Genomic DNA, 27917 nt, shown 5'->3' with positions numbered 1-27917 from the left:
ACAATAAAACGTACAAGAAGCGCCAAAACCCATTTTTGTAAAAATTAAATTAGTCAAAAGCCGACTTAAAAAATACTTTTAGTTACTATGCAAAAACATTGGTCTTGCTATTTTTTGTTGATCAGCAGGCTTTAGCGGTAAAAAAGATGATTGTAAAAGCCTGAAAACACTGAAATACAGGAATACACAATATGGAAGAAAACATTGAAAGAAAATATTTTGGTATTGCTGATGTCATTGTTTTCGTAGGTATGTTGTAAAAAAAGAGATCAATACGTTGTCATATAGTTAATTGAACTGACAAATATCGTGTAATAACTTTATACGTCTATTTCGAGTAAAGATTTTTGAAGTATATTGCAAGATAGAATTAAGAAAGTTGATTTTTATAAGCTTTCTCAATTCTGTCTGGCAACTTAAAAAAAAAATCGTTACTCGAAAATAAAGCTAACATTAAAGCCGATAAATTTTGTTAAAGTTAACAAAATAGATAGACTTTCATTAAATCGTGGTAAAAACACCCAAAGGCCATGGTGCACATAATATGTTATTTCAAATATTGTTTAACAATTTTACTCAGGTACTTTGGTCCTTTCTGGACTAATCGGGGTCTACTTTGCTGTTAAGGATCGTAAAGTCAAGAACACAGAAAACTATTACTATGGAGGAAAAGTGATGCACCCGGTAAAATGCTTAAAACTACAAGGAAATGTTTTACTGTATATAAATGGAGAATGATTAGACGTATATAAAAGGGGAAAAGGGGGCCTATAAATAATAAATACAAGACACAATAAGATTATCAACAATGTTTTTTTTTTGTTTCATCGAGTAGGCGACTATTAGGATTTTATTTCAAAAAAGAGACTGTCGATTCAATTATTCTGGTGAAAATATTCACTTTTGTATCTTCTTTATTCTATAATATGACTGAAATTGATAAAGACGATGCGACATGCTTGTAGGCCCTATACAATTTGCACGTTAAAATGTTTTCCTAGATTCCGCTTGGAATTTCCATGGCGGTGACTTTCATATCAGCGTTAACAGTGATCGCGGTTCCGACCGAAATGTACGTCTACGGGCTCGTGACATTGTGGAACGCGGTAACCCTAACGGTGGCAACGACAGTTTCGTGCATCTACTACATTCCGCTGATGCACAAACTGCAACTTACCACTATATATCAGGTGTGAAGAGGCAATACAGTTTGGCAAACATAGACTTTGCTTTTATCCATCCAAAATCAAAATAATTACACCTATAGCAAAGTGTTTCTTGTATATGTTTCTTAAAGAGAGTGTATCTTTACGTACTACGTCGGGTGGAAACGTAATGTTATTTTAATATTTGTTTGTCTTTGCCAAATAGTATTTGGAGTTGCGGTTTAACCCGGTTTTACGTCGGTTGGTGTCCGCAAGCGAATTCGTATCGATGGTATGTAAAGGACAGGGATTTACTATAGTGTTTGAATTTTTTTATACAGTATTTAACTATAACTGTTTATGTGGGACAGCTGTAAATGACTGTTTGTACCTGATTAACCACACACATTTCTCCAAGCTTGGTATCACAAAATTTTATTTTCAACAAGATTTCGTCAAATGTAAAAAACGTTCATTAACTTATTCACTTGAAAGTAAACACAGCTTATTGTGATCGACCAGAAGAGGCAAAGTGTTGTGTATTTGCCTATTTGACTGACTCGCTTTATGCCAGATTTACATTTTTTAGCTTTTTTACATGGGAATCACGGTGTACGTTCCTGCTATTGCTTTAAGTGCCGTGACGCCAATTTCAATGCAATGGAGCATCCTGTTGACCAGTGGCATATGTACATTGTACACAACATTTGTAAGTCAGTTTTCATTTTAGGTCGTTTAATATGTTTTTTGAAGTGATATATGCATTTGCGTTTGTAACGTTTTAAAATGTGTGGGTTCGACCAGTGGCGTAGCCAGCCGAAGATTTTTTCTGGAGGTGGGGTTTGAACTTTTTTGTTTAGCTTTTTACATTGTATAAACAGCCGTATCGAACACAAATAAATATGCTAGCAAACTTTTTCGAGCAGCATCTGAGTCCTAACGCAATACTCCAAAATCATTCAAAGATTTAAAAACAAAATGACTAAAAAGGAGTAAAACTACATTAATAGAGGTAACAAACTAAAAAAAAAGTTTGTGACGTAAGAGACAATATTTCTATTTTTTGGGGGCATGGCCCCTGTGCCCCCTGGGTTCGACGATGATCCAATGTTGCAGGGTGGTATGAAAGCGGTCGTTTGGACGGACGTGGCCCAAGCAGGCATAATGCTGTTTGGTGCCTTGGCAGCTTTGGTAAAGGCGATTATTGTGGTTGGAGGTTTGGGTGAGGTGTTTAAAGCCGTTGAACGCGGAGGGAGAAACAACTTGTTTGAGTGAGTACGTTGTATAATCGAGTGTAAAAAGTTTGCGAAGTACATAGATACACAAACTGAAAATTTTGCATTCAGTTTTAATCCCGACCCGACCATTCGGAGCACCTTTTGGACACTTTTTGTGGGAGGGAGCATCAAAATGTGCCAAAATGCTTGTACAAACCAGTCGATCTACCAGCGCTATCTGTCTTGCAAAACTGTCGACGGTGCCAGGAAGTAAGTAACTTTCCCCCCAATGCAGGTAGAAGATTAAACTAAAGTCTGTTTGCCTGTGATATATTTGAACGTGGCGCAGTAATCAAAGTTGCAATCATTTGTATAAGATATAGTTTTTTTGTTTTTGATGCTGCCTTAAAATTCTACTTCATCTATATTTCCTCGCCAAAAACCAAACCGATTTTAAATAATATTCACCTAAGATTTATAAGTAGGCTCTTTGTTTTGAATTGAATGATTTCTTGTAAAATCTAACCGTTAACGCGGACTTTTTTATTCAGGGCGGCCGTGGCCGCTATTCCTCCGAAAATCCTATTGTATTCGATAGCGATTTTGAGCGGTTGCGCGGCGTACACTTACTTCGAAGGTTGTGATCCGTTAGGTTCGGGAAAAATCAGCAAAAAGGATCAGATGATGCCCTACTTGGTGCTGATTGTTTTTCGAGAGACCCCGGGAATGGCTGGATTCTTTGTGGCAGCCGCGTATAGCGGAACAATGAGGTATATGTTGTGAGAACATTGATCGGGGCCGCATCTAAGTATTTTGAGATGAAATGGTTCATCACTAATGCTCTACACTCAATCCAACTATTATACATATTACCCAACTATATGCGCTTTGTTATTTTTGCCAGTCGTTACAGCAATTATGTGAAATCGCGCAATATACAATCAAGACTTCTTTAAAATATTACTGTAGTAAACCAAAAAATATAATTACATCCTGGCCCACATTATCAGGTTACGCGGGTAGGCCTGTGAGATGAGTGATGTGCAGTCATAATTGTTGAGTAAATGGCTCGCAACTTGTTCGTCAAAAGCATCCCTTTAAATGCCATAAAGCAATGGTTCTCAAATATTTTTAGAAAAATTGCGCAATGGTCCCGCAGCAACTTTTTAAATTGCTCACGGTCCCTTAAAAATATACACAAAATAACATTTGTTTATATGCTATCAATGGGATGGGTGTACTTGCTTCTATGCTATCAGCTCGGCTATGTTAACCTCTAACGAATCACTTTTTTGTGTGAAGCAATCACGAACAGTTTTAAAACCATGACCGTACAGCCCACAGTGACACTGACAGCGCAGCAAGCTGTAAAAACGTAACTCTCATTAGCACAATGCAATACTTTGAGTCACAATGGACAATTCAACATAAAGTGTACAATAAGGTGAATGAACAACTATTAGCTTGCTTTGGAAAAGTAAGTTTCCTGAATTTTTTTTTGCACAAGAGGTTTTCTTCTTCAGGAGCGTCGGGTTGTAGATTTTTTGTTGGGTGCTTCGTGTTCCCAGAAAATTGTCTCGCGGACCCCAGTTTGAGAACCACTGCCATAAAGCGATTTCCTTATCTTTTTGTTTGCTTCAATGCATGAACACAATTTTTTTTAAATAATTTTAGCTATATTTTTGGGGTATTAATTTTATCATATTCTTTGTTATTATTGATATTTTGCACACGAGTAAGCCGGGAACCGCAAGCTTCTTCTTATATGGCTTATTTTATGACGTCACGTTAAGACGCATCATCTTTGAAACGAGTTTTTACCAATTGCATTGCAACTTCAGTACGGTTTCATCTGGCATAAATTCGTTGAGCGCCCAGCTTCTCGAAGACTTTGTGGTTCCACGACGCCCCAACCTAAGCAACGTGGCGAAACTCGCCATTGGAAAAGTCACAGGTTGGGCCAAATAACTGGACTGCTTTATTACGGATTCGGTCAAAATATCACAATTGGATTCGGTACTATATCACAATTGCAACATGTTTGTGGAACGATTTTGTAAGCCATGCAATTTGGCTTACCTTATCGTGCAACATTTTTAGAACGTGTCAGTGAGCGTTGTTAAAAAAACGTCAACTGTGTCTTATCCAATAGTATACTACCGCGTTTTTTTTTAAAGTTCAGCAACGCGTGGTGTCAATATACATACTCGTACAGAAACTTACCAAGCCATTCAAAGAGCCATAGTAAATTCATATAAAGCGGAACAATAACCATTTTGAGTTGCCAAAAAGTTTGAAAACATAAAAGTACTAACGAATATTATGGCTTTAAGAAATTAAGTAAACGCTCATTTTCTTAAAATTTCCAAGTATCTCGTTATTGCAACAAAAGTTTCGGACGTCTTACCTCTACAAGCCGCCCAGGTTTCATTTAGCCATTCTATACCTCCACAAAACAACGGCAAGTTTTTCTGCCTACAGTTTTCCTCCTCGGTGTCACGGTAACAACTCTTGCGTACGGCGCTTCCCTTACATCAGGCACAGTCCTCTCCATGGTGATAGCGATCCGCGGTGCGTTCGCCGGACCCATTCTGGGCGTCTTTACACTCGGCGTGTTTTTGCCGTGGACGAACACGAAAGTGAGTTCTATCTAGTCGTCGTTGGAGCTAACGCTAAACGCTTGTTGTCCGACATTGCAGTTCTGCACCGGATGACCCCGTCGCTTTACAGCTTATCGTGTACTTCAGCGACGTCTAGATTTTTTATTTAAATCTACAGTTAATCTAGAGCGTAATGGTTGGAGGTTATAGTAAGACGCAAAAAGAATATCAAGGACCATACAGGAGTAGGTATTATTTTGAACGTTTCGAATAACTCTTTAGTTATTATCTTTATTCATTATATTATTCATGAATAAAAAGTTATTCGAAAAGTTCAAAATGATACCTACTTCTGTATGGCTTTGAAATATTCTTATTATATTCTTTGTTTTCTTTTGGATTATATAAGCTGGCTAACGCATTCTCGTCTGAAATATTACCCCGGATGAGGTGAGCTGGTATCTTCTGCCGAAACGTCCCTTTATAACTTCGTTTACAATAGAAGAGCGAGCTACAGGGTAATGTTTGGCGAAAAACTGTGTCGCAAAACTTGAGACCCTGATAGTTAGGTCTATTTGATTTTTTTTTTATAAAACCTTGTCGCTCAAAGTCTCAACAAAACGACATAAATCATCTATTTTTTTTTATAACAAGGGCAACCTAACGGAAAAAAATTTTCATGAAAAAGGTAAAAAAATTTACTTGTTTCAAACGTTTCGTCTTAAATTTTAGCTTCAACCTATTCTATTCGGGTTCAAAGTTTTGGCTTTTGAAGATATTAATGCTTCGAACTATAAGTCCCGCTTTTTAAATTAAACAAATATAATTATTGTATTTTGTGTTGAAGGGGGCAATAGCAGGTCATTTGATCTCAACCGTGATCATGGTTTGGATTGGATTGGGTGGATTACTAAGCGGGAGATCCCCAGAAACGCAACGGGTCTTGCCAACTTCGATTGACCGATGTTTAGACTACAACATCACCAATATAAATGCGAATGTTACGCCAGCTAGTTACATGACTGCTAATATGAGGTATGAATCAATTATCTATAATTCGAATTCTTATTTGGCCGGTTACCAGAATAATCTCACATAATACGAGGCTCGAAAGTGCAAAATATTGTTTTACTATTCTTAGTCGTCCAAAAAATATTTCCATGCTAGACAAACTGTGTAATATTAGATTAAAAAACCGCGTTGTAATATAGTATTTTTAATTAGCACTGTGGCGCAGCCAACTGCGAAATACTACAACCCGTTCTATGCAATTTCGCTGATGTACACGGCAGCTATGGGACTAATACTAACAGTCGTTATCGGATTACTCGTCTCGTTTATTACCGGTGAGTAACATTTCTCTTCGTTAGTTCTACAAAATCTTCAAAACGGTAGCTACATGTGTTTTTTTCCTGTTCGATGCATCGCACTATAATTTTCTCTCTTGTTTGGTCATAAGGGGGTCGGCTAAGACAAACTTCAGTAATAAGACCGAAACTAGAACAATATCAAGGTCGGAATAACACACAGTTAAATATGAGGCCAAAATAGGACTAATACCTAATAGTAGGAAAAAATATGATTCGGAATCAGACCATATCGGTCAGAATAAAGTCTAAATGGCCTTTTACTTATTCCAAAAAATACCCCTAACTTCAGCCCTATTCACCTTATAATTTTAAACCTAACCAAAGTTATAATTTTAATTTATCCATCTATCAAATTTGCTGCTTATTCTGACAGGTTTGCGTCTTGTTCCGACGATTTTACGTTTTAATTCGTAGGCGTGGGAGATTTTACTGCGTATTACGCTTCATTATGTCGTTTGTCTTAGAACTAAGCTACTAAGGTATATACAAAATTTATTTTTGGATTCCGTAGCTTTATATATCTTATTGTGAGTTGCTGTTAAAAGTATTAGCGTTCGACCCCTTTGGCCAAAAAAAAAACAATTCACCTTGATTATAAGGAACAGGCCGATATGACTTTTCTTGAAACAAGCGACTTCAACCATGCTATAGGGCTCTTACATCCTTAAAACGTACAACAAATAACAACGTACAACATTGTATTATAGGGGATTTCTGATTTCAGATATTTAATGGAATATCGGATTGCGATATTTCATTAAAAATCATGAAAGCCGGGAATTTTTAAAATTGCTATTTTTCGTCGAAATGTTTTAAAGTTTTTACTTTTTTTAAATATGTTTGTTTAGGTAATATTATTTATGAATCGTTTGACAGCAGCAAAACACTTGATCAACAACTTAAAAAAACTTACTTTATTTTTGCCATATGTGTAGGAGCCCAAAATCCAAAGAATCTCGACGCAAAGCTCTTTTCGCCGATTTTCGACAACAATGCTTTTCCTGAGAAATTTCGACAATTCTTCCGTTTGGGGGTTCCAGAAAAGAGTCTATCAACATTTGACAACAGCAAAACATCTTCTTTGAATCTCCATTATACTGACAAAAATGAGAAAACGCAAGAATTAGAGATTGCTTCCTTGACGAAATCAACGCCGGACTAAAAAGTCAAACAGTGATATATAGATCACTTCATTCATACCATTAATTGATTAATTTTTAAAATTAAAAAAATGGCATTTGTGAAATATTAGCTTATTACTGACATATTAGAGCTAGTGGTAGCATTGATTCGTATTCCGTAGCATGTGGACCAGTGGTGGGAAACTTTTTTTGCCGCGGACCGCATGAGAAACTTAAAATGTTGTGGCGAGACGTGTCAAAAATAGGATCTGAAATACACGCAATATAACGTCATACCCTGACGGTATAAAACAAATAAGCTAAAGAATTTGTTATTACGTTGTGACTTGTGCGAAAATATGCAATTTATGTCGACTTACTTTTGTTTATTTATTAAAACTAGTAGGTTAATAGCAGGAAATAATCAAACTCTTTAACATTAATGCAATTGTAGCCCAATAACCAGTAAAAAATCGCCTACGAATGTTCCATAAATTGCATCAAATTTTGCTTGTTTGAGCACATTAATAACGTCACTGGTATTGGATTGGATCTCGATATATTTTGAAAAAAAATTAGTATTTAATAAATAATTTCTTACCTCAAAACCGCTTACAAGCGCTGTCAGAATCCAAGCAAATGTAAAAGGTTTCGTTGCGAGCTACTCTTAAACTTGCTAAAAGTTGGTTGCCCTGGTCAAGGCAAAACTAAATCAAACAGGACAAATTTCCGTGTCTCGCACGCTAATTGCACGCCGCAAACGTGGGTCATTTATTGGATTTGTGTAGCGCACTCGTGACACTGAAAAAATAAACGCGCAGCATGCCAATTGAGGCAACTTTGCTAAGATTTATCCTACAAAGATAATCAAGTAAGCTCGTCCGTTTACATTTAAGGGCTTTGCTTTGTATGCTGCTATAAAAACAGAAGCTCATTCTTCACTAATTTTATTGTAAAACTGTTTTATATACATGTAGCCTAAAGCAGGGTTTCCCAAACTTTTTTGGACCATGGACCACTATTTGTGAATCTGTTTTTTCGAGGACCGCAATACAAAAGCAAAAAAAAAACGAATTTTATTTATTTAAAAAACTGCAACATCAATAGGACGGATGCGATTGCTTCTTTCTGCATAAATCCTCAATTCTCTGAGTTATTTGAGAAAGAAACTCGTAAGTCGGAGTCCACGGACCCGTATTTTTTCGAATGGCGATAAGAATATATTATTACGTCATAGAAAACAACTTTTGGACTAAAACGAAGGCGCAACAAGTAAGATTTACGATACTGGATAGCAGAAGCTTTCGAAATCAAAGTTGTGAATAGCTGCGGCAATTATCTTTGAAAGGGTACGTGGTTTACAAGGTATATGTCAGGCCTACCATATGTCCTTTTTTAGGAGGATTTGTCCTATTTTCTCAAAAGAAGTGAACGGTCCTCCGAGGACGCTAAAAATGCTGAAATGTCCTCTTGTTTAGCATTTTGTTGTTGCAAACATTACGCCAAAAAAAACATTTTTTTCTCTGATCCAGCCGCAAAAGAAAGAGACAGCCTACTAGTTGGATCAGTTTCGAGCATCTTGGCGGTTGTATATAATTTCAATTATATTTCGTATAAAAAATTTCACAATCTCGTTAAAAAATTATCATTCCTTATTGGCAAATGTTAAAGGGACCGCAAAGTATACAAGGGCTGAGTCTGAATTATGTAAAACATCATGAAACTCAAACGTAACAATTCTGCTTTCGTTGTACTTGCCGGCAAAACAATGTCCTCTTTTTGGGTGCTGAAAATATGGTAGCCCTAGTATATGTGTGACTTTTTAATCACGGAACACCTGTGCAGAAGTCGTGGACCACCAATGGTCCGCGGACCACAGTTCGGGAAACCCTGGCTTAAAGCACGTTATTCTTGATTTGGTCCAACAACCTCGCCCGAATACGACATAACTTTGCAAATTACTAAAAGATGGTATATTTTTTGGCGTAGTGCAAAGTTTATATGTTTCATTTAGGTTTTGTGTGCCGAACACTGCTTTTTTTGTATAATCAGTCAGCTCACTAGAACCAGAAGGGTGCAATTGTTAAGGCAATTCTTTACCATCTTTTAACCCTTATTCAAATCAACTTTTTCAAGACTTGGCTGAACAACATGGCTGAACAATGGTCGGTAAAAGCAATGCACTACATTCAAGAACAAGAAGGCCTTCGTATTGCTAGATTGTTTTGTAAAATATGTATGTTATTCACTATGGTAAAATTGGTAGGCCTATTGTTTTATTCAGGACTTTTTGTGCAGCATCTTCGTTTATTACGTTAATTTTTTGACTATACCTATACTTGTTTCGAACACTAAACTAAGCATATTTTTAGTCTTACCAAATACAACTTTTTGACGGTAAGTTTTCTGAAACATTGTTAATAAAATAAACATTGTTTTGAGCTGAGAAAAGTATTTTAATTGAAAATTATTCTCCAAAAATGGGGGACCTAATAGTAAAGTGACTTGGCTTGAAGTGTTTTGAAAACCTGACTTCACTCGGAATTAAATGATTATGTCGAATAACTTGGCTTAAAATTAAGTGTTTTCATTAAACTTTTTACATAGAATTGTGTTATTTATCTTAATTTTTGCACGTAAAACAATTTACTTGCTGAATATTGCTTGGTTGAGGTATTGAATATTGCTTGGTTGAGTTACTCATTTAATTGTTATTAGTTTAACGTTTATTTGCTGTCAATGACTTGACTTGAAGTTAATTGTCTTGCTCTCGTTATTGTTTGCAAAAGATTCGACTTGGACTTAACTTATTTCAAAAAACACTTGTTTGAAAAGGCTGCTTGCTACCACAACAAACCGGCTCAAGAAGGCCAGGCGACCTCGACATGAATCGACGTTTTAATTTGGGTCGGTTGTAATCAGCTGAATCGATGCGCCTTTGTCAATAAACTGGATCCGCAACGGTGACATTGTGAGGAATACAGTAGTCTGCGCCTACCTTGGTTGTTTAACTATAGCTTTCTAAAACGAAAAAAACCCTGTCTAAAAATCAAGAGGCTTAGCGTACGATTTCTTATGGTTTAATTACGACTCATCAAGTAAAAAAACACAGACAAAATCAACAGGCGTATATAAGTGTGGTGTAGCCTACTATAGCCAAAAAGAAGTGTTGCTTAATCGTTTCAAATTGGTTAAGTGGCGTAGAATAGCTGTTTGGATTATTCAGGTTCGAGCTACAGTGTAGAAACTTTTAGCCCCAGATTATATATTTATAAAATTAGTAATTTCTGTATTTACACATCGATTTAGCTAAATATAGGCTACCTCTTTCATCTTTCATTGATTTTTTTTATTTTAAATATGAACGGTTTGGAGAGATTAAATAACGGTTCAAAATCGCAACAGTTTAATGGCGATTGCGCAAAGCAAGCTTCACAATGTATTACTACTGAAGCCACAGTTGATAACCTTAATTATGTTTTGGTATTTAAAAGACAGGAATGTTAAGTATTTTAGGCGAGATGACGAAACCTGTTATAATATGGGCAACAAGCAAGCCGTCTTTACCCAAGAGCAACTAGACTGTTACCAGGTAATACAGTTCTTTTACAGTCATTCTTTATTCTTAAAAAATACGTGGATATCATTAACAGTAGGTTATAGTGGTCAAGCAGAACGTCTAGTCTAGTTTAAATGTAAATTTGTTTTACAGGATTGTACGTATTTCACCGCGAATGAAATTTTAGGGTGAGTCTTTTCATTAAATATTTTTATTCAGTGCTGTAGTCTCGTCGGGATTCTTACTAAACTGTTCTTGGATAGTAGGCTACTAAAAGTTGCACTCAAGTGCATGCTATTGACCAGAACCACTAACTTATCTTATTCTTACAATAAAAAGCCTAGCCTTTTTTATCTAATATAGTTTGATAATACCAACAGAAATATAAAAAATCGATAATTTTGGGGAGCCATTTTTCATATTTTGACGCCATACTTCCATTAGGCTACTTAAGCTTATACGCCGTAGCTTAAAGTGATACAAAAACTTGCAAACTTGACATCTAAACTTCTTTGCTTTTTAGCCTCTTTAAGCGTTTTCGACAACTAAACCCTGAACTGATTCCCAAGCTTATGTCGGACTCGCAATGCAGAGAGCTTCTTCTGCCGTCAAGGCTAATCGAGCAAATGCCAGAGTTTAAGGTGAGGCAACGATTCGTCATATTTAATCTATTACTTAGGCTTGACAAAGGAATTTTTTTCATTTTCCAATAATTTTTGTTAAGCCCTCAGCTTACACTTAGATTACATTGAATGTTGAACAGTGCCCCTTAGTTTTTAGCACGAAACATCCATCAACCGGCAATTGTTTTACCATAGTCTTCTCACTGTAAGAATATGGCTTGTTGCAGGACAACCCATTTGCCGATAGAGTGATCCAGGTGTTTGCTGGAAACAGCAGCGGACTGATGAACTTCGAGAACTTTCTAAACATGTTTAGTGTGCTCAGCGACCACGCTTCTCGCGAAGTTAAGGCATTTTACGCCTTCAAAATATACGGTACGGAAGGATTATATTGTTATAATGAGTCGGCACTACGAAAGCTAATACGTTGCCTAAAATATTAGGAAAACATTTGTTTTATTGACAGCATGTTTAACGAAAGCTTTGAGATTTGAAGAAATTTTCGACATTCTACTATAAGACCAGAACGGTTTCTAAAAGTGTAACGCCTAAAACCAAGCTAAAAGTTCGCATAAAACACGTGTGCTATGTTGCGTGTCACATGTCGCCTAACTCGGGAACGCGATCTTCCCCCTAACTTGCAAATTAACCAGCATAAAAACGTTTTTTAATCGATTAACTTTTCTTTACATGTCTCGGATAAAATTAATCAAAGTCATGCCATTTGAATAAAAATCCTTTACCTATACCTAATGTAAGGTTTGTATATTTTAACATACGATAAAGCATACAAAAAACGCTATTTTCGCCATTTAGACGCCGACGACGACCAGCAAATCAGCGTTGACGACCTGGAATGGACCTTACAACGTCTCACAAGGCAGAAGCTGACAAACGACGAACTGAGTCTGGTCGTCAACAAGGTCTCGAGATTAGCTGTTAGCGCAAACGGCTACATTTCTAGCGCAAAAATCGAAATGCAACCAATCTCCATTTTTAACCTTGCCTTGCGTTTTCATCGTTTGGTAACGTGTATAGATGATAACTTTAAAACGGCTAAGTTTTGTTGTCACTCTATTTCACATCGTTTTACCCCTAGACAAAACTATTTTTTATGAAAAATTTCAGTACGTACGTATTAACTGCAAACAATAGGCAAATGCAGAACATTCAAATTTGTTTCCTAAAGTGGAATGTAATCTTGTCACTGTTTTCCAAATTTCTGACGTGTGCATTCTACACACCTCACAGGCTACAGCATCTTTCTTTATGACAAAAACTGATTGTTATTCAGCAGTGAAACAAAATGTTTTTAGGTATTAGAGGAAGCAGAAATGGATGACGACATGCAAATATCGTTCATGGAATTCGAACACGTCATGTCTAGGGCGCCGGATTTCCTGAGGTATGAGATCTTGTGCTTGGGCAAATAAGACAAGAGCCATCGTGTACAACAGGGGTGTGCAACATGCGGCCCAAGCCCGGGCGTAAAGCGAAAATATGTAACTCGCGACAGGCTTTAATTTTAGGCCCGTGGCACGAATACTCTGTCGGGTAGTTTTAGGATATGTTTATAGGTTACGCTAATTTTAGGTAATATTTTGAGAACGGACTTGAATATGCCAGCATTTCAGTTGAGGCAAATGTAGCTAGTGTTTGAGAATGCGTTCCGCCGACAGTCTTATCCGGGCAAACATATATTAAGTCGGTGGTCTCAGGCTTCATATATTTAACATATGAGTTTTGGATAAATACACATAGTGTTTATCTGCGTTATAAATAATTCAAGTTGTCGATATCTAGGTTTTTTTCAATTTAATTCATATGCTACGAGTACGACCTTTCTGTACATTTTTTACTGGATACCAGCTTTTTTTCATTAATTTCCCCACGTTTTTAACAATGTTAAGGATGCCTTTTAATAATTTGAGGCAAAATTTACACTTATTGTTTCTTGAAAATTTTCTTAGGCGTCTCTTGATTTTTTATCAGAATCCGGGTGTTCCATTATGCATTTATTTCATTGTTTTACATTTTTATCGGTCTTTTTTCTCGTTAACAACATTTCTGTTTTTTCAGTACCTTCCACATCAGGATATAGCCTAACAGCAAGAAGTTCATGACCTTTGAGAAACTAATGGAAAGTTGTAGCGTTCGTAATTTTTTTTAGCTTTTAAAGGTATAGAAATAAACGCAGTGTGTCGCCTTATGTGTTGTTACATTGGTAAGCGCTTTACAATAGAACAAAATAGCTGCTCACCAAAAATAACCATATGTTACTTTTTTACGTTTTAAGGGGATTTCATTATTTGAAGGCATGTAGATGTGCGAACAGTTCAGTGTTTAGTTAGGTAATTTACCGGACTTAACATATTTAATCACACAAGATAATTGTCGTAACAGCTTCACGACGACAACTAGTTTGCCTTCGGTAGGTGACCTTACAGAAGATATTAAAGTTCTTTTACGAATGTAACAAACATTGGTTTTGGGTAGAGTACCATGAACGAACTGTTTAAACATAGTTTAAAGAAACCATAATCAAACTCTTTGCAGGCCTTTTAACAGAACTATCAACACTAAAGTGCGTACAAAAAAATGATAACACATTTCCAAAATAGATCAAACCATCACCACGTTTTATTATAACAATGCAACAACTGCTTCGTTGGCCCTAAAAATAGGAGAGAAACTTCATTCAACCGACAACCGAAAAAAGAAAGCGAGTCGCGAGTGTATCAAATAGTAATCACTGGCGGAACCTTCACGCCGTCATTGCACAATTTAAGGTGATTTTAAGGCAATCGCGATTGGTTGCAGAAGGGTGCGCGCGCGTCCAAATTTGGAAAAACACTAAAACAAGGAAAAGGGAATGTTGCAGCGGCACAAAGGACCAACAGATCTATGGAAGACCGGCCGGTTACGATGCTGTTGCTGCTTTCATTACTTATAGGCGACGCGTTTAGTTCTTCTTTGCTTTTGTTCCATATTTGCTCTTGCTCTTGTAGAAAAGCAGGTAGGGCAGGGCTATAGAGGGAATGCACCAGACTGCAAACAGGCCCCATTCAATCTGCAAAATACAAAGGAGGAAAATCGTATAGGGCTACGATAAAGATGTAGCATTGTGGGTGCAATTAAACGGTTGGAAAGCAAACATGCTTCAGCAACAAAATTTCTGACATAGACCGAAGTTTTTGCAACTTTGTTAAGAGGTTAGATTTTCGATGAATGTATGTACAGCCTTTAAATCATGTCAACCAACAAAACTCCTTTAAAAACAAGGGATAAAGGCGGGGAGATGTGTTTCTCACAAAATCTATATTTGTATCTAAAGGTGGAAAATTGGTTGCTTTTTAAAACACAAGACCGCAGTTATTTCAAATCATCATGGCACAGAACATATTTTTAAACAAAGATTTTAACACAGCAATTGACATTTTTCAATTTACCATATGTGAAGCATGAAGCCGCTTGTACTCTTTTTGAGATAAAATATCCAGCTCCCCAAGATCATTGCTCATGCCAAACTGCAATCAAGTAACAACATGTTATACTTAGCTGTAATGCAAATTAAGGCCAAAACACTACAAAAAACACTAATATATGAAACAGTATAACAGTACCAATGAAACAGTGTGTATAGCAATGCTCACAACACAAGAACAATTTTAAGGAAGAAAACACTTAAGTCACACTTACAGTAGATTCATCACCCTCAGCAGCAACATATTGAACCACAGCCGAGGTGAAGTTGAAAGCCCCAGATTTGAGTGGCTGAACAATCACCACATGCGAGACATTAGTACCAGGAAGAATTCTCTCCCATTTTACATTCACCATACCAGAGATCAGCTCAAAGTCGCTGTCATGGAAAGAAGAGTCTGCCAACTGGACATCAGTAGCAGTTCTGTTGATAAAAAAGTTTACAAATTGATGTCGCATGAAATTGACCATAAGCTTAAGTAAAGCTTTGGTTTCAATATTTATTACCTACTAACATGAAAATTTTAAGATATTACTTTATACTGAAAATAACTATAGGCTTTTTTTGCTTACAGTTTTACTGTAATTTGAACAACTTACCCATCGCCAATGTTGAACAATGAGTATTTAACAACCAAGTCATTGCCTTCCGTGATTAACGTATTTAGAACATCTTTAATGAGAATAATTTTGGCTGCTCCTTCTTCAGAATAAACTGATCCACAAAATGATAAAAGAGCAAAAAGGGCAATAAAACAGTGCTTCATAATTTTAATTAAAAAACAATTCAAAATGCTACAACAATTAGGGATAGTGCTTCCTAAATGGAACAAATATATAGATTTAGTAAGACATTTTTATATAAACTGTAATGTAATTAAATATATATAAAATCTTTACTAAATAGCATAGAAATATCCTAGTGTTGCAAAACAAATCCTATAAAAAAATGTTAAAATTATGGCCAAGTATACATGCAAGTGTTTTATTTAACAGATCTAACCTGTACGACAAATTATTTACCCAACTAGCGGATGCAGTTTTGACTTTGAAGCACTTAGTCACACTAATTGTTAGTGGGTGGACAAGGGAAATCTCGTCAAGATCTTTCATACTTTTTTTGTATTTGCTGTCTACTAAAGTTTGCGATGCTATCTAAAATTCTTGGTGATTTTCTACAAAGTGTGCGGCTGAGTGTGCCACAGCCAAATTTTCCAACCTGACATATATATTGATAAGTAAAGTGTTAGATATAGCTTTAAAACTATTGTTTTACTTATTAATTATGAACAAGCAACACTAAAACAGCGTTAGACGGTCTGAAATGCTACATTCAACAGTAACACACCACACCACAATGTGATACCACAGTACTTTTTAATCATTTTCATTATGATTATCTAGGCTTCAAAAACAATCTTACCCACAAAAGGTATACATAAATAACATTACTGTAGCATTTGAGATGCAATATTCTCGATATTGCCTACTTTTGTCATGAGCTAAAATAACAAACAATTTTCTCGAATATAAAAGTATCCTATTTATGATACTGTCAACTGTGAACTAAAACGTATATACTGTCCTGTTTGATTTTCAATATTTTTTGTTCGACAAAAACAGTACATTAACTTCGTCACTGTGGAATGTATTTTCCGCATATAATATTTACATATTTCGAAAAACTTGAAGACCAGTTTTATACTGAGATAACTAAAATTATCGCAAAGGGACATATTTTAAAGTCATAAAAAATATTCACTAAAATTCAAAGCCAGTGCCACATCAGCCGGTATAGTATAAAACGTAATAACTTAGGGTAGTTTAGTAAAAATAATTATTCAGGCGTAGCATGTATTTTTATGTATCTTGTAAAATTAACGCACCTATTTGATTGTTTTATGGTTGAATAAAATATATTTAATACGCCTATTGTTGTGTATTTTAGATTTTTTGACGAAATATTAAAAAATACCTTAAGATATTACTACCCGTTCAACCAGACATAACTACTTAACTTTTTACGGTTTCATTTCATGCTAAATCAAGCATGACGTGCCAACACGATATCGTAACAACCTCTTGGTGTGCTAGTGAGTGACAAAAAAATATTTTTAGGGTTAATGGATAAAAATACATTTTACTTGGATAATTGCACATACAAACAAGTAAATAAATGGAAAGCATGTTTTACAACAATGTTTTTAATTGATCACTTAGTATTAAAAAGCTATACACCACGTCCAGTTTAATTAATGGTAAAATAATAATAGTCGCAAATAGAATATGGCATTTTATTTCAGATTTAAATGAGTTCTAGGTATTTTTAAACGTATTAAAACAGTAGTGGACGAAAACTCTAGGTCTCACTTTTACAAAAAACAATCGATATTCCAACTTGGCTTCGAAAGTTAAGAGGACATTGAAAGGCTTGAAAACTTAAACCTTAAAAAGCGAACATTTAGGTTACGCCAGTCTAATTAATTTGTAACATCAACACTGTTGTGGATGGAAAAACGTTATGTGTTGTTAAAGTAAGAATGCAATGGCGGTATAATTTTTGTAAGCCTATCTGATTGATCATACTGTAATAAGACACAATAAGGACCTATGTTCTTCCTATTAATCAACAATAACTAAAGCGAATAGTAGGCTATCACGACCAACACAATAAAGACAAATGCGCAGTAATAGACACGACGAAATACGAACTAAAATGGTTGAATCAAAATCTTATTCTGTCGAAATAAATGAAAGACACACACAAACATATGTGTTTAATAACATCTGTGATCTAGCCCCTCGGAAGTTGCGATGGCTTTTCGGTGTACTACTCTGTCGGAATAAGTTCGAAAATCGTCGGAAATATACCTGAAAGGCCTAAATAGCAACTTAACTAAAACTTTAAGGAGAAAGTATGGAACGATCGAAAGTTATGGGTCTGGTATCGGCCATATTTTGTATCGACACCCTAGTTTGAACGGCGCTTTGGACCCTAGCTGATTGTACCTGTTTTGTGGCCAGGGGTGGAGTTAGAAAATCGGGTTAGGGGTTAAGTTTTGAAGAGGGTTAGTGATCAAATAAGGGTTGGGTTTTGGATTTGATAAAAGGTTCTGTAAAACATTTAGGTCTTATTCGGACGGGCCGTTTAGGTCCTATTCAAACGGGTTTATATGATAGTTATACAGCCTCCAGTGATCGTAGTATTGTATCTATAATAATGCATTTGTGTAACGTTGCTGTCCTTTACAATGTACTTTTAAATACATGCCTCAATAAATATGCTGTTGCTACCAGGCATAGTATATTTATAATAGGTTCCTCTGGCATATATTTCTTTGACCAATGTTTCGGCTTACTATCCGGCAAGCCTTCGTCAGGGACTAACACACAAAGCCAACAGGGCGCAGAGTAAAATCACACAAAGAAAAAAGGAGATAAAAATGTGCGAGTCGCGTTCAAAATATACAGCTCATCGTATCCGGCCTTTGGTGTATATGCCAGGATTCCCGAAACAGACGTTTTCGGTAGTCGCTCTCTTTTTGTTGGAACACAAACCTACAACTTAGTTAATCTTGTTTCACAAATATTATCACCCTTAGTGGGCAATACACGGTGGACAGTACGTAATTCGTCGGAGTTTCTACAGGCGTTGCTGAAAGAACAGCCCGTAGCCTTTCTTGACCCTCCCAGATTTTGGAAACGCTATGTGGACGACACTTTCGCCATCGTCAAAACGCATCTGGCGTGATTAACGTATTTAGAACATCTTTAATGAGCAAGAGAGAGCTAATGCCAAAAACTTCTATTTCGGGAATCCTGATATATAACCCAAAGGCCGGGTACGATAAACATCAAAACGGACGTTTTGTTTCCAGAGCCGTACCGACAGGTGCTAAAAGATCACCACTGAATTGTGCGTTGTTTCATCGCTGTATATTTTGAACGCGTCTCGCACATTTTTATCTCCTTTTTTCTTTGTGTGATTTTACTCTGCGCCCTGTTGGCTTTGTGTGTTAGTCCCTGACGAAGGCTTGCCGGATAGTAAGCCGAATCGTTGGTTAAAGAAATATATGCCAGAGGATTCTATTTTAAATATAAATAAATTCATGCCTCATAAGTTTACTATGCAAGTTATTTCGGCCCGCAGAGGCGTTCTGAGGTTAGTTTTGGCCAGCGACATGGAAAAGTTTGCCCATTCCTGATTTTGACCATACTACGATTTATTATTAGACCTATTTTGGTCTTATTTTAATCCTAAATGTTAATCTAATTTCGGTCTTATTACTGTAGTCTGAAACTATGCCACGACGGTGTCAAGATTGCCTGTATCGAACTTTCCGTGTAATATCTCTGTCAATTTACTTGCATCGAAACTTCGGCACATGATTGACGATGGGCCAAACTTCCTGCGCTGAATTATTGAAAAGACTTACGAAAACTGCCTTAAAAAGCAACTCACTTTTCACGCGCGCTCGTCATGCTGACTCTCGCCCACAGCGAATGTATTCGTCGGTATAAGGTTAAAACTCTCGTAAAGGAAAAAAGAAGAACAAAAAGTAACACGGGGGACTGCGCGCGAAAAATCAACAACAAATAGGGGGAGTGTGAAGAAAGCCAAACAACAGCGAGTTATTCGACGACGACGGAAAACAACGAAGAAACGACGCAAGAAAAACGAAGCACACAGCAGAGCGGGCCTCACAGGAACAGAAGTTTTTTTTTATGCTTTGCAACTTCAAACGGGAAGCAACGCGGCGCCATTGATTCTACATGATTGTTCGGCGGACAGCTGATATCAGTCGATATTACAAAAATAAGCTGATGTCAGGTCGACTTGAGTTTGGGTGTGCGGCCTCGATTTTTACGGTGTTTCTAAACAAAACGCCAAGACACAATCACTGATATCGAAAAAATTGGATCGAATAAGTACTATCTCGACATGATTTGTTAAAGGGATGCGAGGCATCTGAAAAAAAAAACACAGTCAAGATTTCATCGACTATACAAAGTCGCAATCGGCGTGCTGCAAATAGAGTTCTGTCGACGCAAGTACAGACGGTCGCTTCGCGGAAAAGTCAAACTTGAGTATGATTGCGAGTCTACTAAGATTGGTGTTGCGGGGAACCACCGGGAAAACGGCAAGCGGCAAATCGCAGCCATCGGCAAACGGTGCTGCAAATTTTACTCGCTGCTCTACCATTTCGTGTTCTGCCTTTACGCGCGCGGCACTGTCAAACGCGTTTTGATGACTTGGCGATGCGATGACGTCACGTGGTGGACTCGCTCTCCTTGAGCGCCTTGTCCTTTAGGATGAGCTGGTAGGCGACCTCGAAGGCCTGGCCGAGGGTAAGAATGATTTCGTAGGCCTTGTCCTGCGGGAATAGTCACTTGTTAACCGTCTGCTTTTATCGGTTTCGACCTGGTGGTAGCAATTATTTGTTAGATCTCAAAACTACAAACACTCGGCAAAGACGAATTGCATTTGGGAAGTTACCAGATTTTAGACATGGTTGTGCGAAAGCATTTTAATTTTTTTAAATGCAACCTGACTTACAATAACTTGTATAATTGTGGATATTTTTAACGCTTTTTTATTTTTTTTTATTTATTTCGCGAAGGCCTATACTTTCGCCGCGCATTGCCAAAAACTTATCCAAAACTTATCCAAAACTACTTGATAGCCCCCTAAACTTTAGAAATTATAAGGGCCTAAAATTTAGGAATTATAACCGCCCTAAATACTATGAAACAACGAGTAAGGTCGATTGGCTGCATTATCACTAAGTTCGAAACGTACCATGGTGGTGACGCGGAAAACGTGGCAGTAATGGTGCCCGGTGCGAACATCGTGGGTGATGTAGGCGAATGTGGCGAGGTCCTCCGAGTCCTGCGACGCGAACGAGATGTTGCAGATCTCGTGCTCCGCGATTTCGTGCTGCAAACAGGAGACATCGATTAATATAAATTGGAAGCATTTTTTTAAGGTAAACGGGAAGAAAATTGTTTGGAAACATTTTGGTGAAAAAAACGATTACAAAATCGTGAGACAACTACCCAAGAAATGTTGTATGTGAATATCGTAGTGTGTTTTAATGTCATTATCAATATTACTAGTAAAATATTGTAGTCGTAGTTCAGTTACAGACATACGGCTAATGACAAAAAAGCATGGGCAAAACTTGACCGAACCGTTAAAATGCAATGATGTTACCGCACAATACCGGCTGTTGCTTGGAAATTAGGTTGAAAATTTACACAAAAATGGGTAGGTTCGCCGTGCTGGACATGATCAACCTGTCTACGACGAACGCCAAACTAAACAGCTAACCTTATCGTAATAATGGTCTTTAAAAGATTATATGTAGATGGAAATATAAAATAGTCGTAAAAAACACCTATTCGCTCGTAAAAATCAAATAAAAGGTGCCACAACGAGTTATCAGGACCTTGACATCCACCCAGTCGCTTTTGGTCTGGCGATATTAGACAACTAGAAAATTTTCCAACTACCTTTGACTTGGAGTCGATGAACTTGACTCCCGTGTAGTTGATGGAGAGCATGATTGTGGGAATCTTCTTCATTGAGTCAGTGGACCTCCGCATTTTGGCGCAAGCCTCAACCGTCGACTCGACTCCCTTCAATTCCGGGACCAGCATCGAGCCCAAGTACTATAGAAAAGACATATCAAGTTTACTTTTGTTGGACGAATATGTTTGTTTTGTTGATGTTCGCGTTTCGGACAATTTAGGAGAGCGAGATTTTAAGGGTTTTTAGACAAATCAGCCGGCGAGATTTCCTAATTAATTAACTGTTATTAGACAATTCATCTAACTCCAAAGAAGTGGAGAGCAGGTGTAATGAAATAAGCGCGCATAGGTCGATGTCCAGCTTGCTTTTCCACACAAACCGTAAAAAAAGCGAAAAACATTATAGTGTGCAACCACCGCTGTTTATTCAACGGTGCAAAAATGGACAACGAGCGTCAATCCGAGGCCATACACGCAGGACGTACGCCACTACGCTTTGCAAAATCGCGCGGAAAAGCGCGATGAGTAATTGCTGCGTATATAGGAGGGTGACCTAATAACCCTATTTGACAGTTTGCAGTGGCAAGAGAGTGAGTGCGCAATTTACGCATTCCAATGTGCCTAGTTCTCGTATTGGCATTGCAGCGCACTGCACTGTCTTCAAGGTGGCCTTATTTAGTACGCTGTGTTAGAAGTGAAACAATACAATCATTGTCGTGCTGTACTTGTAGTATAACGAAAATCGAAGCGCTTATTCAAAATTTTGCAGTATTGTTAACTGTGATATAATAAACTACAGTACAGCCTTAACGGTCAATAGAGTATTCCTACCAAGCTCCTAAATGCGAAATACATACCAAATAGAAGAAAAAATAAATCGCAAAGAGAAGATACTTACGTAAGCTTGGTAATTGCAACAGGTGGTGATGAGCGTTTCGGCCGAGTGGCGCCACGAATGGACCGACACTTCGGCGGTGGCCTCGTTGGGGGGCCGCAGGTTAAGGCCACCGGTTCCGCCGGCGCCGCCGCCCGGGCTGGCCTCGCTGGCCAGGAAGATGGCGCGGTGGATGTCCGGGATATCGAATACGTTGGTAGACTTGCCGCTCTGCGCGCAAAAAGGCGAAGTGTAAATGCGAGGTATAACGCCTGGTTTTTTTTTCACTGCACTCTGGGTGTACGACAGAAGGTGTTTTACAACCAACCCATTTACTTGTCCTGCTTTCATGTAATAATTACAAAGGAATACAAAAGTAATACGTCGACAAACTACAATCTGCAACAAGCACGACATGGCAAAAATCCCGAAAAACCCGATAGCAATACTCCAGATTACATTAGCGATTATTTTAATCTTTAATAAGATCTTAACCGCTTGTCACCGGTAAAAGCGATGGATTTGCAATTGCCGCTTACCATTCTGAGAGTTTCTTTCCGCTCCGAGTCGACGCTTCTGATCGACGAGGAGGACTTGTGATGGGATTTGTGTCGGTGGGAGGAGGACCTTCCGCTCTTTTCCTTGTGCGGCGGCGGCGACGCGGGAGAAGATGACGAGGGGACTTTCTCGACGAAAACCGAGAGCTCGGGGCGACGCGTGCGCGACGAATGCGACCCGGATCTACTCCTGGGCTTTCCGGTGTGCTCGCTATCCCTGGAGGACCTTCTCCTGTGTCCGTGTTGGCGTGAGGAGGAAGAGGAGCGGTGAGCAGATGCGGAGGAAGTGACGAGCTGCTCAGAGGTCGGGAGATCGCTCGGGAGCGGGAGTCTAGGCGCCGATTCTTCTTTCGACTTCTGCGATCTCACCGGCTGGCGACTGACTGACGCCTGGTAGGTGTCAGTGACAAGCGGATGCGGGTGGCAGTCGGCGGCTACGCTGCTGCTGCCACTGCCAGTGCTGCTTACGGTGCCCGAGTGAAAGGCTGGCGAGCGGTCGTCGTCGTGGCTGCGAGTGCCCGACGAGCCTGTTGCTGTGGCTGTTGCTGTGGCGGCGGCTCGCGACTTGACGATGTTGCTGTAGTCCTTGAAGAAGTTGGCCGAGTCGAGGAGTGGGCTTCGCGACAGCGGCGGACTTGCCCTGGTTGCCTGCGCGCAAGATAAGGCGACATTAGGTTAGGCAACGAAGCGAGGTGAAATTTCAAGACGCACAACTCAAAATTAATCGTAAATACACGTACATATGTAATCGACAAGAAATTTAAGGCAAATCTACCGCATGTTCTAGCTTTTCAAAGTATATTCTTGTAACTTGCAGTACACTGTTAAAAGAGGCGCCCTTTAGTGGCCTGTAAACCACACTGCTTAGCCTTTTTTCATATCTTCACTATATAACCTCAGTTTCTACCCGTGTAACGGTATTAGGTGAGCAACTTACTTTACAAGTGGCCTTACAAATCTTTTAAATAGCACTGTTAGGTCTCAATAGCTTTCTATGGTACTGACCTGCCTTTGCTCCCAATTATCTGTAAACCTCTGCCAGCAGACAAAGCATACTTTCTGGCATAACTTTGCGTTGGGCATTGTCCGAACTGCAGTCTATTTTTAAAACAGAACCGCGCAGCGAACTCCGATTTACGAACGTAGTGCAAAGTGAAAGAACTCTGCTGCTTGAAAAGTCTCAAAACGGAAGCGCTGCGCCGCAAACTGTACACAGGGACCAGCAGGCACGCCCGTGCGACGCATTTCTGCCTTAATACTGCGGCGCGACTTATATGGGCAGAAATGCTGCAGCGAATACACGTCGTAAAGCTTCTTTCATTCTTCAACGCAAATCGTCTACATTTATATTGCGCAATTCCAACGTTTCTCTTTTTTTTACTGATACCTAGGTACAGCTTATGCGGCATACTGCCTCGCCGCCAGCACCTGACTACTGAGTTTGTATGGAGGCATTCGGTACAATCAACATACGCTGCAATGTGCCATGAGTAACCATTGTTGCGTTGGTGGAACGAGGCGTTGTCATTCAACGCGTAATGTGAGGCCATTAGGAACATTGAATGTCACTGCTTTGACGTCTTTCGAAGGAACAACCTTCCTAAGCTGTTCGTGACTTCTCTGTGTTTTCCGTTGTCAGGTCGTATTTCCTGATTTATGTTCTGCCTGAATGACGCAGCTCAGTTTTAAGCTGGGGAAAGTATGGTGGGATAACTGGTGGTAGTGCGATAAGTTACAACTGACAAAATGCATTGCGGCAGTTTTCAAAATATTTTACCCCAATCAAACTTTTCGCTAATGTCTTTTCACTCAGCTCGAAGGCAGCTAATTTTCAAATAGTGTTGTCTTAATGCTCAAGTTGTGAGAAGTCATTAGACTTTCTATTTTATTCAGCCACCTAACAGTCAGACAATGCAATCATGTGACTAACCAGTAACCAACTGCATACTCCGCAAAGAAGCAAAATGGGTCAAAGGAGCTTAGTAATTCAGTAAAAGTTTATGCGCCTATCAAGCTAAAGCCTCTATATAGTTAACTTATAAATGCGGTTGTCTGGCTGTCAGGTTAGCCGTCTGCAAATGGCATATGTCGCACCTCCCGCTGTCTAGATGAATACAATGCTCGCTTTGACGAGTCCTGAGCCTTTGCTTCGCTAGCGTCAAAACCCGGTTCAAACAAGCTCGCCAATTTGCAACTTTTTACGCCGGTTTGCGTGGCACGTCGCGCACGTCTACCACGAACGCGCGAACCTTATCCGCCACTTTAGAGCAGAGAGGAAACACGGAGCGCTGCGTCACTTCCGGCATAGAAATCAGGCCTGGTCGACTGGAGGGCGGCCACTCTCTGACTGCAACTTGCGTTGAAACGTTAAAAATGGTCGTGGGGCAAGGCGACAGGATGGAACTAAACGCTGACAAACTGAAAGTGGATTCATTTCGAGGTAACGATGCCATAACATAGTCAGCATGGGGAAAGTATTAGAAGCCCGTGACGTGGCGGTCAACTGATTGATGTTTTTTTTCTGGTGCTGATCGAAAGTCCTTCGCAGCTTTCGTTTTAAGGTTTAGCGATTTGCTTATTCTGTCATATTAGCGCGGCAAACTTTGTGGTTAAGCTGTCGTCGCTTTGCGTGCCCTACTAGAAAACAAGCCACAAATTGACTTTCGCTTTCACATCTGACTGCCCTTAACTATACATCGCAGCCTTAAAATCAGTTGACTTTCTTTTTCCTAAAAAACAAACGTGTTAAACGAGATGTGGGTGGGTCGTTTTTGTCTGTGGTTTTGCAAGGAACTAAATAGCGGGCCTTCTCTGCTACTCACTTAAACAGTCGCACAATAAATAGCATACACACTTTACTCACCCCGTGTGAGCTGGTTCTGCGGGCGGAACGGGTGGCAGTTGGCTTGCTTTCCTCACCACTTTTGCTCAGCAGCGACGCCTTGACGCGCTTGTAGTGGCCTCGCTTGCCAACCAACTGAAAAAAGCGACAGGAAAACGTTTACCGGATGGTTAATCGCTTTAGGATCGATGTTGAGATTTAAACAGGAGAATTAGGTAAACTACTATAAGGAAAACACTGCGATGAGGTAACACAATGGTTATGACGCGCAAAATCTGTATTGGTAAAGTTTAGAAAGTTGTAGCACTCGTTTTAAGCGACTGTAATCCACTTTTTACGTTATTTCCAAGCCTTTGTTTTAGGGGGTATTTCCACAGTGATGAAAAAAATAGCGTAAACACAGGGTAAATAGATAAGTCTGACGTATAGAAGCTATCCCTGGCGTAGTAACGGCCAAAAATGACTAGGCGTAATGCAATGCACGCAAAAGTATACAGCGCCGCTGCCTCACTTTTATATTCAAACGAAAACAAGCGATTGTCACGTCACAAAGGGACGACTCACCGGCCGAATTTCGAGGTCGCCCATCAGCCGAACGAACTGCATCGTGTCGAATCCGGCCGCCACGAAGGCCGCCTCGTACTGGGGCAGGTGGAGGGAGGCCAGCCACTCCTCGACACTGGAGGGCGCCGTGTCGTTGTCAGGGGCAACCAGTGGGTGGATGCGGGGCAGGTTCTGGGCGGACTCGAGCAAGCGACGGCGATGCGATGCGTCTCGAATGTCCATGTCGACGAGATCCTGCTCTTCGAGGATGTCGCCGGCCTGTAGAAACAGAAGATTGCCGTTTAGTGAAATGTTTTTTATTATTATTAAAGAGCCCGAAAATAGCCCGTCAATTCAACAAATGAATAAGTTTATAAAATTTAATAAAAGTGCACATCATGAAAAGTAAGTTCAAAATAAAAGCCTTAGCAGGAATCGGGATGCAAAGTTTTCTATTTTGTGCCTTGTGTTTGTTCGAGGGTGCCGTTTTACATTTAAAACGCTCACCAAAAAGTCGACGTCATCAAATCCGTTGCCGCACAAAACCTTCTCGTATTGGGGGAGTCCCAGCTCGGCGAGCCAGGTGCTGATCTGACGAGGCAGCTCCGAGCCTGGAAAGAATAAAAACAATTGAGTTAGATGCAAGTATATAGAAAAATAAGGCACAGCGTTTTAAACGGATATAACCAGCGTTTCGCGAATAAATTATGACATATTAGGCAAAAAAGGTCCGATTGTCATGGTGGCTTCAATAGCCACCGCGTTTCTATATGAAAACGAGTTGACTATAAGGTATATATAAATGGCTAAGTCAAAGGTTCAAGTTACGAAAAAATATACCGTAGAGAAGATTAGCTTATCATTACCATAGATCGCCCCATCGCCTTATCTCGTGTTTACGCCCAAAACAGAAGCTTTTATTAGTGCGGTTGATGTGGGAAAGTTGTGGTCGACAATTAGGCGTGAGAACCAAAAAGAAAACCCCATTATTTTGCCGTAGCTAATCCTCCAGGCCGTTTATCCAGCATTTATTTACTCCGGTCTGTTTATCCCGCATTTTAGGTATAATTGAACTTTAAATATAAGGCTTCCACAAAGAGTTTGCTGGTCTTAGGTAAATGAAGCTGCGCGAAATAAAGCATTAAAGTCATTGTCGGTTTTAGCCACACGGTCAAGTCACGACGCAAGGCAATTGGACACCAGAACGTTTTTATCAACAGAAAAAAAAAAATTTTGCCAAACAACAGCAGTCCTATTCGAACCCAGGTGCTCTCGGAAACTGTGGACGACGCAAACATGCCCGAAGCCCCGAAAAGCGCAGCAGTTTCGCAAGGATTTCCCTAAAAAACTCTCGGGAAAGGTGTCGATTGACTCGCGAACAAAGACGCCCACTCCAGGGTGAAGTGTTATCGCGGACGCGCATGCACGTGCAATTTTAACTCGATACGCCGT

At 39.1% G+C, this 27917-nt stretch overlaps 4 protein-coding genes across 4 annotated transcripts in view; 2 read left to right on the top strand and 2 right to left on the bottom strand.

Annotated features, from left to right (window-relative positions):
• Positions 1 to 191: 191 nt before the first annotated feature.
• Positions 192 to 7494, top strand: LOC146169285 (sodium/iodide cotransporter-like). Its single transcript, XM_083386377.1, has 13 exons — positions 192 to 249; positions 581 to 684; positions 1002 to 1190; positions 1372 to 1437; positions 1735 to 1854; positions 2262 to 2416; positions 2492 to 2632; positions 2914 to 3132; positions 4204 to 4316; positions 4844 to 5001; positions 5810 to 5997; positions 6187 to 6308; positions 7268 to 7494. The coding sequence occupies exons 1-13, from the start codon at positions 192 to 194 to the stop codon at positions 7492 to 7494; spliced, it is 1860 nt and encodes a 619-aa protein (XP_083242503.1).
• Positions 7495 to 10994: 3500 nt separating this feature from the next.
• LOC146169284 (calcium and integrin-binding family member 2-like) lies at positions 10995 to 13736 on the top strand. The gene is made up of 5 exons (XM_083388765.1): positions 10995 to 11045; positions 11863 to 12010; positions 12452 to 12558; positions 12952 to 13040; positions 13715 to 13736. Exons 1-5 carry the CDS (start codon positions 10995 to 10997, stop codon positions 13734 to 13736), a joined length of 417 nt encoding a protein of 138 aa, XP_083244891.1.
• Positions 13737 to 14253: 517 nt separating this feature from the next.
• On the bottom strand, positions 14254 to 15934 carry LOC146169283 (translocon-associated protein subunit beta-like). The gene is made up of 4 exons (XM_083388764.1): positions 15719 to 15934; positions 15335 to 15542; positions 15085 to 15162; positions 14254 to 14705 (listed from the first exon to the last, which is right to left on the bottom strand). Exons 1-4 carry the CDS (start codon positions 15883 to 15885, stop codon positions 14598 to 14600), a joined length of 561 nt encoding a protein of 186 aa, XP_083244890.1. The 5' UTR covers positions 15886 to 15934; the 3' UTR covers positions 14254 to 14597.
• Positions 15935 to 19593: 3659 nt separating this feature from the next.
• Positions 19594 to 27917, bottom strand: part of LOC146169282 (uncharacterized) — an 81758-nt gene continuing 73434 nt past the window's right edge. Inside the window, exons 21-28 of the mRNA XM_083388188.1 lie at positions 26973 to 27076; positions 26487 to 26744; positions 25944 to 26057; positions 23063 to 23728; positions 22548 to 22754; positions 21632 to 21790; positions 20919 to 21056; positions 19594 to 20493 (exon numbers count right to left, since the gene is read on the bottom strand). Of these exons, the coding sequence (XP_083244314.1) occupies positions 20389 to 20493; positions 20919 to 21056; positions 21632 to 21790; positions 22548 to 22754; positions 23063 to 23728; positions 25944 to 26057; positions 26487 to 26744; positions 26973 to 27076 (1751 nt within the window). The 3' untranslated portion in view covers positions 19594 to 20388. The remainder of the gene's footprint in view (positions 20494 to 20918; positions 21057 to 21631; positions 21791 to 22547; positions 22755 to 23062; positions 23729 to 25943; positions 26058 to 26486; positions 26745 to 26972; positions 27077 to 27917) is intronic.

This window comes from Ascidiella aspersa, chromosome 1 (assembly GCF_963924565.1).
Source record: "Ascidiella aspersa chromosome 1, kaAscAspe10.2, whole genome shotgun sequence".
Taxonomy (NCBI): domain Eukaryota; kingdom Metazoa; phylum Chordata; class Ascidiacea; order Phlebobranchia; family Ascidiidae; genus Ascidiella; species Ascidiella aspersa.
This window is presented reverse-complemented; position numbering and strand designations above follow the sequence as displayed.